The sequence below is a fragment of the Gracilinanus agilis genome, chromosome 2, assembly GCF_016433145.1.
Source record: "Gracilinanus agilis isolate LMUSP501 chromosome 2, AgileGrace, whole genome shotgun sequence".
Taxonomy (NCBI): Eukaryota; Metazoa; Chordata; class Mammalia; order Didelphimorphia; family Didelphidae; genus Gracilinanus; species Gracilinanus agilis.
The window spans coordinates 310,390,815-310,403,362 of NC_058131.1; the positions used below are offsets into that span (position 1 = coordinate 310,390,815).

The 12,548-nt window shown below is 34.3% G+C and overlaps 1 protein-coding gene across 1 annotated transcript in view; it reads right to left on the reverse strand.

Annotated features, from left to right (window-relative positions):
- RHPN2 (rhophilin Rho GTPase binding protein 2) overlaps positions 1 to 12,548 on the reverse strand; it is a 74,994-nt gene that overhangs the window by 9,568 nt on the left and 52,878 nt on the right. The window contains exons 5-9 of the mRNA XM_044664185.1: positions 5,108 to 5,185; positions 4,102 to 4,226; positions 3,027 to 3,193; positions 648 to 835; positions 40 to 196 (exon numbers count right to left, since the gene is read on the reverse strand). Of these exons, the coding sequence (XP_044520120.1) occupies positions 40 to 196; positions 648 to 835; positions 3,027 to 3,193; positions 4,102 to 4,226; positions 5,108 to 5,185 (715 nt within the window). The remainder of the gene's footprint in view (positions 1 to 39; positions 197 to 647; positions 836 to 3,026; positions 3,194 to 4,101; positions 4,227 to 5,107; positions 5,186 to 12,548) is intronic.

Below are 12,548 nucleotides of genomic sequence, written 5' to 3' on the forward strand. Positions count from 1 at the left end.
TTTAATTAGGAAGTTTGGGATTTTTTTTGTAACTCTTACACTGATGATCAATCAGAAGGGTGGCAGCAAAGTAGTGAGCCAGAGCTCTGTAATGGTCAGATTTCACTTTGACCAGGGTGGCCCAAGAGTACGGAATATTCTCTTTAACTGGTTCCTGACTCATAGCTGAGTGAAGTTGCTGGTAAACCTCCCCAACCTAAAACAGGAGAGGGAGAAAAAAGAGATCACTGGCACAAAACTGCTTCATGTTTCCTTTGCCAAGAACAAAAAGCTCTTTCTTTTACAAGCAATTATGAATACAGGCAGGTCATAAAAGAACTGGGCAAACATTTTCAAGGTCACTTCCTATTGTTAACTTCAATATTAAAAGAATAATCAGGCAGGCAATCGTAATAATAGATTTATTTGTGAATTAAAAGCTCAGGTTGGTATTACTGATCCATGTCATACCATAACAAATTTGTATAGAGAGCAAAGAAGAAATCCCTGCCTAGGAGTCCTATAAAGAGTACTCTTATAAGCAAATTCTGAAAAAGATTCTCATTGGGCTTTGGGGTTTATATCTACCAGTAATCTCCAAGGACCCACCAAAAGCATGGGGCCCAAGAAATAAAGCCAGTTTTAAAAAGTATAGCATCACCACTTACCTTGGCAGCTTCCTGGGCCATTTTCACTAAGGTAAAAAACTCATTTCGGATCCCAGGGAGACTAATTTTCTCAAAGATGATCTCTTGAGCTTGTGCTAGCATCATTTTGACCAGAACATTTAGCATGGCAGGGCTCATGTCATAACTTGGTGTATGAGTAAATGTTTCTTTTAGGTAGTTTAAAACTCCTTAAACGTAAAAATAAATATTTTTTAGGAATTCATATCAGTTGAAAGAAGAAATACCTCTTACTCTCCCACATTAGAAAGAGATTAAACACCCACACACATACACATGCATACCTAAAGCTGCTCTCCAAACTGGATTCATTTACAAATCTTATTTCCCTTCTAGGCTTTCAAAGCCATTGAACTGGTATCAGTACTCATCACAGTCAGTCATTTTCTGGCAAGAGCTACATACTCAGTTTCATTAATAGCAGGTTTACAAGGAATGTGTGGGGGAGCAACTTTTGTGATATAGCTAACTTTGTATCCCTAGCATTTAGCACAATGCCTTCCAAACAGTAGATATTAAATGCTTGTTAAATTCATGATGATCTCAGATTTGTGATGAATGTTATTCAGTCCTTTATCCTTAGCTTTTAAAGAATAAAAAAGCAGGAATAATGACTGAGTCGGGAAAGACCCTTGGATTTGGAGAGTCATGTGAAGGCTTGGCACCCCACAAACTGAGCTTGGAACAGGTAGTAATCTAGGCACAGAATTGGGGAGATTTTCTGGATTCATATGAAAAAATACAATATATATTTCAGCTACCATATTTTTCCTCTTTGAAAATTCACTATCAAAAACAAAACTAACAAATCAGGAACTGAAATATAACCTCCAACATCATTCCCATCCAACCAGTTTATCTAGTTTCACAAGCACATAAACCATAGTCTGTGGAAGTATTACAAAAGATGGTTAGGGAATACTTTATACACTTTCAATTTGCATGAGAGTTGCCATGATAAAAAGCAGAGGTTCTTAATCTGAGGTCCATGAATTTTTTTTTGGCTAGAAGGGAGGGGATAATCTGTATTTGGTTTCCTTTTCAATCATATACATTTAAAAACATTCTGAGATGGGATCTCTAGGTTTCACCAGACTGTGAAAGTTGGGAAAGAGAGAGAGTAAAGTCCATGACACAAAAAAGGTTTAAGAACACCTGGGATAAAAAGTTAATAAACTCTTTATACCCTTTGATATAGTAATAACACTACTTGGGCTATACCTCAAAGAGATCTTTAAAAAAGAAGAAAAAAAGGGGGCAACTGGGTAGGTCAGTGGATTGAGACAGGCCTAGAGATGGGAGGTCCTGGGTTCAAATTTGACCTCAGACACTTCCCAGCTGTGTGACTCTAGGCAAGTCACTTAATCCCCATTGTCTGGCCCTTACTGCTCTTCTGCAATACACAATATAGATTTTAAGACCTTTCCAAAAATAACTGTGAATGAAGGAGCATGATTAACCAATGGTCAATCGCAACTCCAGAAGACTAATGATGAGTCACACTTTCTCACTCTTTTGGCAGAGATGTGATAAGACTAGAGGTACAGAAAGTCATACATTTTCAAATATAGCAAATATATGGATTTATTTGTATATTTGATTAGACTTATTTATTAGAAGGGAGGGAAGGTAAAAATAATAAAACACACACACACAAAGAAAAGAAATTCAATGAATTCTTTTTAAAAATAAACAGGTGAGCCAAAGAAAATTCACAAGGACAAACAAGTAGAGCAGTTTGGAACTACCATGTTAAATTTGAAATAGCAAAAAAAAAAAAAAAAAAAAAAAGCAGAAGTTAGTGGAAATTTATAGCCTCATCTGTCCTCTTTTTTGATCTTCTTTGTATATAGCAATAGTAATATTTATTGTTAAATGGGTTCAGAACAATAAAAAGAGAGATTTTAATAAAAGTATTCATTCTACAAAGGAACAATTAATATGCCACATACCTACCCAAGCTCTCATATTTGGGGAAAATTAATGATCGAGGTCCAGAATCCTGTTCACATAATCAGATGATAACAGGTTTTTAGACCCTAAAACAATTCTCTTTTTACACTTTCACAGAAAGTCAGCAATGAACCTGTGGGAAACCTAGCTACTTGAGTCCTAATGACTGCAAAGCCAAAAAAAATGGCAAAATTGAGGTTTAATAAAAAAAACTGTCAAAGACAAAATAATAACGATCCTTTCTGAAGAACAAAGAGAGTGAGTGTCAAAGGCAATGAAATACAATTTCTCTTACTGAAATACACGCGTGCGCACACACACACACACACACACACACACACAAACACACACAGATGCCCTTGTGCACCTTTACAAGTAATCAATGTTTTCTCATACAACCCTCTTTACCTGCAGCTCTTTGAAAGGCATCCACAGCATGTTCCAGCCCTGTTTGTGTCTGTCGGTTACTTCGGGTTCCAATTTGTGTATAGACAGCACCAATATTAAAAAGAATACTAGCTTTTTCCAGCAACAAATTCTGTTGGCTGACTGGAACACCAGTTAAGGAATCATACCTATTTAAGAAATTTTAAAGATAGAGAAAACTTCACTTTGCTTCTGTTGAAAACAAATTTATAACAACCCTTTATATGAAATTCAAAGATAGGTCCCACAAGCTATATAGATTTTGTTTACACAAAAGAATAACAGACTTGATTACACTGAATTATATACAGTTACAAACATGGAAAAAGAAAGAACTTTTTAAAAAAGGAATTGAATGTTTTGTTATAATAAACAAACTTGGCCTGGATAAGAGTTGAGAATATATACCTTCTTCAACTTATTACAAAGGTATAGGGCTATAGGTATGGAAAACTTAATATTATGAAATATAATTGATATGTTGAGTGTTTTTCTGAACTGTTTTTCTTTTCATCTTTCATTAAAAAAATTTTATAACTCACAGGAGAGAGTCAAGATATATTAAAAAATTAAGACAACTTAAAAACAAAAGATATAAATAAAAATAAAGATTTTAAAATTTAAAAAGAATGTATACTGATAAAAAAAATTAGCAATACAAATTCATTGTCTGGTCAAATCAAATTTCTCATTCCTTAGTATCTAATGTCCTCGGAATTGTGAAAAAAGCCTATTCATTAAAAACACCTGTCAAGCCTAAAATAAGAATTTTTCCTTCCAAAGAAACAATTTTCCTTAATTATAATGTGAGGTTTAAGACAATTCCAGTTCTACCTCATGATGAGCAAATAGGCAGTGGTTGTGAAATGCTCTGAGTTCTTTGGGATCTGCTGTGTAAACATTAGTCTACTTATCTTTAGCTACCTTTCATAAGCTCAACAACTAGAAAATAGCTATAAAAATGACAAAAGCAATGTATCCAAATTAAATCATTTTAAGATAAATAGGAATAAAAGAAAATTCATTTAAGTAGAGAAAAATAGCAATGACAACTTACCATGTAAATAAAATTCCCATGTGCCTAGTGGGTGGAAAGAATCTGTTTTCAACAAAACCAAGCTGAATGAAGTATGTTGTTAACAGTTCAATACCAGCTTCATCTCGGCTAGGTGTGCGGCAAGCCTAAAGATATTTAGAAAAGAAATAATGAATAAAGGTAAACAACCTATTACTAGAATCAGCTAACTGATCTAACACATAAAATCAATTCAGAACACACCGTTCCTACAATTTCCCCACACCCAACCCTAAGTATGCCTCTCATAATTTTTAGTTTGATATTTAGCTTAAGAAAGGTTGGTGGTTCCTACAATTTGTTTACCATAGGGGTACTATGAATTAAAAACACAACACTTATAGGAAAACAGAATATATTAGGGATTTCAACTATATCTGTGATATCATTATTATAAGTGAATTCTTGGGTGAAGAAATTCCAAATATAGGTTGGCACTTTCTTTGTAACCGATTGTTTTAGAGTGATCTAGAATACTAAGGTTAAGTGATTTACCCAGCTTCATGCAGTCAGTATGTATCATTGAACCCATTTCTTGCTTACTCTAAAGACTCAGAAAGGAATCTAACACTTTCATTCCCTAATAAATGAGATAATTTGTGAGTGGGCAATGCTTTGCAAATCTTAAAGCACTATATAAATGCTACTATGGTTGTGATTATTCTATCCACTATGCTACGCTGTCTCTCAGAGTCAAGATTAAAGCATATTATGGGGGCAGTCAGGTGGTTCAGTGGATAAAAATCCAGCCCTGAAGACTGGAGGCCCTGGGTTCAAATCTGACCTCAGATACTTCCTAGCTGTACGACTCTGGGAAAGTCACAATCCCAAATGCCTAGCCCTTACTACTCTTCTGCCTTGGAACTAATATTTAGTATCAGTTCAAAGACGAAAGATAAGGGTTAAAAAAAATTTTTTTTAGATAAAACATACTATGAAGAGCAAATGCAAATCTACTGACTATACTGAATCCCAGATGGAAACTTACTTGTCTTAGATCCATAAGATCTGCAATTTCATCTTCATATAAAGAACTATCTTCACTGTAATGTTCCAGGATAAAGTCCTTTAAAGAAAAAGACAAACAGAAAACTTCAACATGTGATTTGAAAAACAATTCAGTGACCTATGTATTAAATAGTTATCATTATACGTGCTCACAGATCTACTAAGGTTTGTACATTTGTTACTTGACCTACTTTATAAAAGTTTGATACAAGTTCTTTAACTGGGAGAAGGTATTCGTTTTTTCATTGGAACACCTAAAAGGAGTTGATGGAGTTGGTTTTACCATATGTCCAAAAAGCAAAAAATAGTATTCCTCATATTGCAGTATTCATGAGAAATATTTGACAAAAAGAAAAACACTGTGAAAATAATTGGAGATTATGTACCAACATCAGTTGCAGAAGACGAAGAAATGGGAAAACACTATGAAAAATTCAGTTATAGTCTCTAAATCATACTAATGCATACATTGATATTTGGTTACTTCAGTATAAAGGTGGAAATAAATGAGAATGATGAGAAATATATTGGCAAGCATGATTCAGGATGAAAAAATGCAAAGTCAAAGACCCCACAAAGTAAACATTTTCTTTGACAAAAGAATTGGTAGGTACCAGACATAGCAAAAGCAAATAGCATCACAAGAAAACAAAATTTATTATATTTTATGGGTAGGAAAAGATATTAAGGGGGAGAATCTAACCCAAATAAAATATTTTTATATAATCATAATGCCCACTTATTAGGACAAACAGAATTAGTAAAAACAAAGAATAATAATAATAATGAGAATTGGCTATAGCAAACAATTTAAACAACTAATCTTCCAAATGATATGGAAGAACAAAGGTCAAGAAAATCATAGCAATCAGTTAAAAAAGTGAAGATTTGGCTGAAAAAAAGAGGTCAGATTTAGAACTATATTACAAAGCACTAGCATCAAAACAAATCTGGTACTACCTAAAAAATAGTGATGGAACAGTGGAATAAATTAGGTACAGAATATATAGTAATAAATGGCCATAATAATCTATTGTTTGATAAACTCAAAGATCCAGGTAGGGTGGGGGCCGGGGTAGGGTATGGAATTTCCCTCATTTGATAAAAAATTGGTGGGAAAACAGAAATGTAGTTTGGCAGAAACTAGGCATAGACCAATGTCTCACATTGTATACCAAGAAAAGGTTAAAATGGGCATGTGATTTAAACATAAAGAGTGATATGATAAGCAATTAGGAGAGCCTAGAAAAAAAAAAGTGCTTGTTAGATATATGGCTAAGGGAAGAGCTTATGACCAAATAAGGAATAAAAGAGATCACAGGAGGCAAAATGGATAATTTTTATTATATAAAATTAAAAGCCTTTGCCAACAAAACCAAAATTTGCAGCCAAAATTAGAAAGAAAGCAGAAAATAGAGAGGACAAAATTTATAGCAAGTTTCTCTGATAAAAGTCTCATTTCTCAAATACATAGGGAACTGAGCAAAATTCATAAAAATAAGAGCTATTCTCCAATTGATAAATAGTCAAAAGGATATGAATAGGCAGTTTTCAGAAGAAGAAATCAAAGCTATCAATAGACATGTAAAGATGCTTTAAATCACTATGTACTGGAAAAATGCAAATTAAAACAATTCTGAAGTATTGCCTCACACCTATCCAGTTGTTTACAGGACAGAGAGGGAAAATGAAAAATGCACTGTAGATGGAATTGTGAACTGGTCCAACAAAGGGCTATAAAATTGTATATATCCTTTAGCCTAGCAATAACACAACTACATCCATAACTCAAAGAGATAAAAGGAAAAAGGAAAAGGAACTATATATAAAAATATTTATAATAGCTCTTTTTTATAGTGGTAAAGAACTGGAAATTGAAGGGATGCCAGATCAGTTGGAGAAATGGCTGAACAAGTTCTGGTATATGATCATGATAGAACATTATTGTGGAATGATGAAGAGGATGGTTTTAGAAAAACCTGGGAAGACATACAAACTGATGCAAAGGAGAATGCTCTCCACAATAAGAGCAATACTGTAATGAAGATCAACTGTAAAAGACTTAGCTACCCTAATCAACCAGTGATCCAAAGGACTTATGATGAAAATGCTACCCACATACAGAAAGAGAAATGATGTACTCTTAAGTGAAGAATGAATCATACTTTTTGGTTGTTGTTTTTGGTTTGGTTTGATTTTGCAAAATGGTTAACGTAGAAAAATTTTACTTGATTTCACATGTATTGTTGATATTATATTGTTTGCCTTACACTAAGTGGGGGGAAGGACTGGAGAGACAAAGAGAATTTATTTAAATATTTGTAAAATGAATGTTAAGGTATAATTAAAAAGGACTTCAGGAGATTTCTATTGCCTCTTCAATAAAATACAAATTTTCTCCTAGGTATTTAGCCATATAAAATTATTGGCAACCTACCTTTCTAAGCTGACTATTGTTTCCCTTTGTATACACTGTTCCAAATGAATTGGCCTATTTGTTGTTCCCATCTACAGTGCTCCATGCTATCCCCCATTCCTGGAATACACTTCCCCCTTACCTCTGCCTCTTAGAAGCCTTGGAGCTCAGCTCAAATGCCACCCCCCTACAAAAGGTCTTTTCTGATCTCTCCAATTGTTAATATTCAGACCACCACTACCCTCCAGAATTGTTTGGCCTTAATTTGTTCACATTTCACATTTCCTCATTTGTGTGCATGCTGTTTTTTCACTCAGTAGACTGTCATCACCTTTTCATCTCTTTATTCCATAGAGCCTGGTACATGACAGTCATTTAATAAATACATATTTGTTGAGTTGGACTGAAGTTCCTATTTGTTAAAATACAATCAATTGGGGGCAGCTGGGTAGCTCAGTGGATTGAGAGCCAGGCCTAAAGACAGGAGGTCCTAGGTTCAAATCCAGCCTCAAACACTTCCCAGCTGTGTGACCCTGGGCAAGTCACTTGACCCCCATTGCCTACCCTTACTACTCCTCCACCTATGAGTCAATGCACAGAAGTTAAGGGTTTAAAATAAAAAAAAAAATACAATCTATTTCATTTTTGTGATGTTATCTGTTGTTCCCTGTGTCCAATTACTTTCTTCTTAAAGAAATTATTCATGCAACACTAATCTGAGACTTCTGTAGAGTCTAAAGCCTGTGGACTCTTCGTTTCATATTCATGAAGCATTTTACACCCTCCTCTCCTTGAGCCACATATACACTGAAGTTACTGAGAATAAAAGTTTGTAATGAAATAATTTGGAGTTTTTGGTAGGATTTCTCTACCAACATTTTCCCAAACAGATGTTGGCATAAACACTTTAATTATCTTCACGATAAGGTCTTTTTTCAAATGATTTTCTTGAGTACTACAATGGAAGATGACCGAGTGACTCAAGGAAGAATGTTTCTTTGTTCCTAGATTCAAATCTAGCCTCAGATACTTCCTAGCTGTGTGACCCTGGGCAAGTCACTTAATAAACAATATTGATTAAGTCACTGACTTGGAAGCAAAGAGACTTCTCTATAAATAGGGTCTTGGAGCTATAGGAAAATACACAGCAGCGTCAGCAGCTTATGGTAACTATGGAGGTATAGCACTCAACAGCAATTTAGAGAGATGGATGAACCCAAGAGATAGGCTGGAACCAGCTCAACTGGCTCGAGAGCCAAACATTCAGTTTTCAGTAGAAAAAAATCAGCAATATTGGATATCAGCAAATACTGCAGCAAATCAGGTCTTAATTCATTGTTTTGTTAATTGTTTAGACTTAAAGCATTAATTATTTGGAGTAAGTAAAAAGAGTACCATGTTGAGGGCAGCTGGGTGGTTCAGTGGATTGAGAGCAAGACCTGGAGACAAGAGGTCCTAGATTCAAATCTGGCCTCAGATACTTCCTAGCTATGTGACCATGGACAAGTCACTTAATATACAATATACAATATTGATTCTAAGACAGAAGATAAGGGTTTAAAAAATGTCATGTATACTTTTGGAGAGTTGTTAAAATATTAACCAGCATTTCCACCCCCAGATGCACCCATTGAAGCAGCGACAATAACATATAGGTAAAGCAGCTAGTGATGGGAATATTGAACCTACACTTGCTATAAGACCAAAGATCAGAGGTCACTTGATAAATTCATACTCGGCTTCCCTATGAATGTTCTGAATGTGTAGCTTGCTACTAGATTCAAGTCTGAGTATTAATTATCACTATCTATTTTATTTTTTAAGTGTATGTTTTAAAAAAGAGAAATGCTCCTTGTTGCCTTTATATTTTGATAATACTAATTTCTTTATTTGCCTTTCCAAGAAAACCTGCTAATCATCCTTTCACTGCAATGCTTTGTCTTCTAATTTTGTTTTAGTGAAAATTTCAAACTGCTATGATTTAGTTTCTGCAATAGAATGTCTACTTATTGTTCACCAAACAACAATCACATGTTTAAAGTATAAACAGCTAAGAAAATGTTAACTGACTATTTTTTAAAAACCCACATATTCTTAGAAGTTTTTGCCCCCTTACTTTTGAATTTTTATTTTTTTGCTAATTACATGTATTAACAAATTTCCACACAAGTTTTCTGAAATTATTTGATCAAACCTTTCTCCCTCCCTCTCTATACAAAGTAGGTCCTTTCCCCTTTTAACACCCCCTCTCTTTTGTACCACACTGCCACTGTGACTATATAAGTACAAGATGACTACAGAGAACTAAAGTCTATTTAATTTTTTTTCTTTTAGTTTTATAGATATCCATGACCAAAATATTTGTTAACAAATTCTAAATTATTGTTGGTTAGTCTCTCCTCTTAAGATGGTTCTTTACCTGTTTGTACAAAAATATTTATAGCTGCTCTTTTTGTGTTGGCAAAGAATTGGTAAGAAACAAAAGGAATGCCCCTCAGTTGGGGATTGGCTGAACAAATTGTGGAATATGATGGTGATGGAATACTATTGTGTTATAAGGAATGATGAACAGGATGATTCCAGAAAAAGTTGTAAAGACCTACATGAACTGACGCAGAGTGAAATAAGCAGAACCAGATTATTATACACAACAACTAGTGAAACAATCAAATAAGATAGATTTTGTTACTAACAATACAATGATCCAGGACAATTCTGAGGGACTTATGAAAAATAATGCTATCCACCTCCAGAGAAAGAACTGTTGGAGTAGAAATGCAGATGGAACCATATGATTTATCACTTGTTTATTTGGGTATATGTTTTGGGGATTTTGGTTCTATAAGATTATTGGTTTATAAAAACAAATAAAATGGAAATGTTTTCTGTGATAATACATGTATAACCCAGGCTGAATAGCTTGTCAACTCCAGGAAGCAGGAGGGAGATAATATGGATCATATGACTTTGGAAAATACATGGAAATTTGTTATTAAAATAAAAAATTTAAATGGTCCTTAGAAAGTAATAGTATGTTTCCAAGCCTATACTTGAACACTTTTAAGAATGAAAGAACCTGCCAATGCTAATGCTCACAGGCACGGTTTCTGATAGCCACCAATTCTTTGTCACAATAAGGTGAAGTGGCTTACTCAAGGTCTAAAGGATAATAAATGTCAGAGGAGGTACTTGAACTCAAATCTTCTACACTGCATCTCTGATTATTCCAAGAGATCACTTATCTCAATCACTCTGTTCCCTCTAAAATTTTAAACCACAAAATCTATACCTGTTACTTCCTAAGTAAATTTAATCCACAAAAGAAATAAGACAAAAGTGTATAACTTGTAACTCTACTGGCCATATCTTCATAGAGCCCTTTTAAAAATGCTGCTTTAAAGCTGCTACTGTTGATTTTTTCTTACTCAGAAGTCCAACAGTATTATTTATAATCTTGATTCTTACACTATTATCATACTCCACAACTCAACTAAAAATATATATATAATTTATATAGAGCTGAGAATAGATTTTTAAAAGATTGCAGCATAGGAAAGCCTATATAAGGTACTTCATGTTTTCTCACCTAAATCATTTGTAAAAAATAGAATCAAAAAACTTTTGTTCAACAAAATACATGTTAAAATTGAAAAGTGGTATATATTATTAGTTGCAGTCACTATTGACCAGTTTTGTTTAAAATTTTTAGTTAGTTTTCTGTTTCCGGAGGGTTTATCATGAAGTGTCTGTTTAAGATATTTTCAGTGGTGTCTGACTCTTTGTGACCTCATTTGGGGTTTTCTTGGCAAAGATATTAGAGTGATTTGCCATTTTCTTCTCCAGCTCATTTTACAGATGAGGAAACTGAGGAGTCACCCAGAGTCACACAGCTAATAAGAGTCTGAGGCCAGATATGAACTCAGGAAAATTAGTCTTCAAATATCCTATGAAAAGCTGCTAAAATGGATTAATTAAACTTTATTTTTTTAAATTTTTTAATAATTTATTTATTTAGAATATTTTTTCCATAGTTTCATGATTCATGATTTTTCCCACCCCTTTTCCCTCCCCACTCCCAGAGCAGGCAAGCAATTCCACTGGGTTATAAATGTATCACTGTTCAAAACCTATTTACATATTATTCATATTTGCAGTAGAGTGATCTTTTAACACCAAAACCCCAATCATATCCCCATCAAACCACATGATCAAGCATATGTTTTTTTTTCTGCATTTCTACTCCCACAGTTCTTTCTCTGGATGTAGATAGTGGTCTTTCTCATAAGTCCCTTTGGATTGTCCTGGGTCATTGCATTGCTGTTAGAAGAAAAGTCTATTACACTCAATTGTGCCACAGTGTATCAGTCTCTGTGTACAATGTTCTCCTGGTTCTGCTCCTTTTGCTCTATTATCAATTCCTGGAGGTCTTTCCAGTTCACATGGAATTCCTCCAGTTCATTATTCCTTTGAGCACTATAGTATTCCATCACCAACAGATACTACAATTTGCTCAGCCATTCCCCAATCGATGGATACCCGCTCATTTTCCAATTTTTTGCCACCACAAAGAGCACAGCTATATTGTTGTACACATGTATTTCCTTATTATCTCTTTGGGGTACAAACCCAGCAGTGGTATGGTTGAATCAAAGGGCAGGCAGTCATTTAAAGCCCTTTGAGCATAATTCCAAATTGCCCTCCAGAACGATTAGACCAATTCACAACTCCACTAGCAGTGCATTAGTGTCCCAATTTTGTCACATCCCCGCCAACATTTATTATTTTCCTTTAATGTCATATTAACTAATCTTCTAGGTGCAAGGTGGTACCTCAGAGTTGTTTTTATTTGCATTTCTCTAGTCAGGGGGGATTTAGAACACTTTTCCATGTGCTTATTGATAGTTTTGATTTCATCTGAGAATTGCCTATTCATATGCCTTGACCATTTGTTGATTGAGGAACGGCTTGATTTTTTTGTAAATTTGACTTAGTTCCTTATATTTTT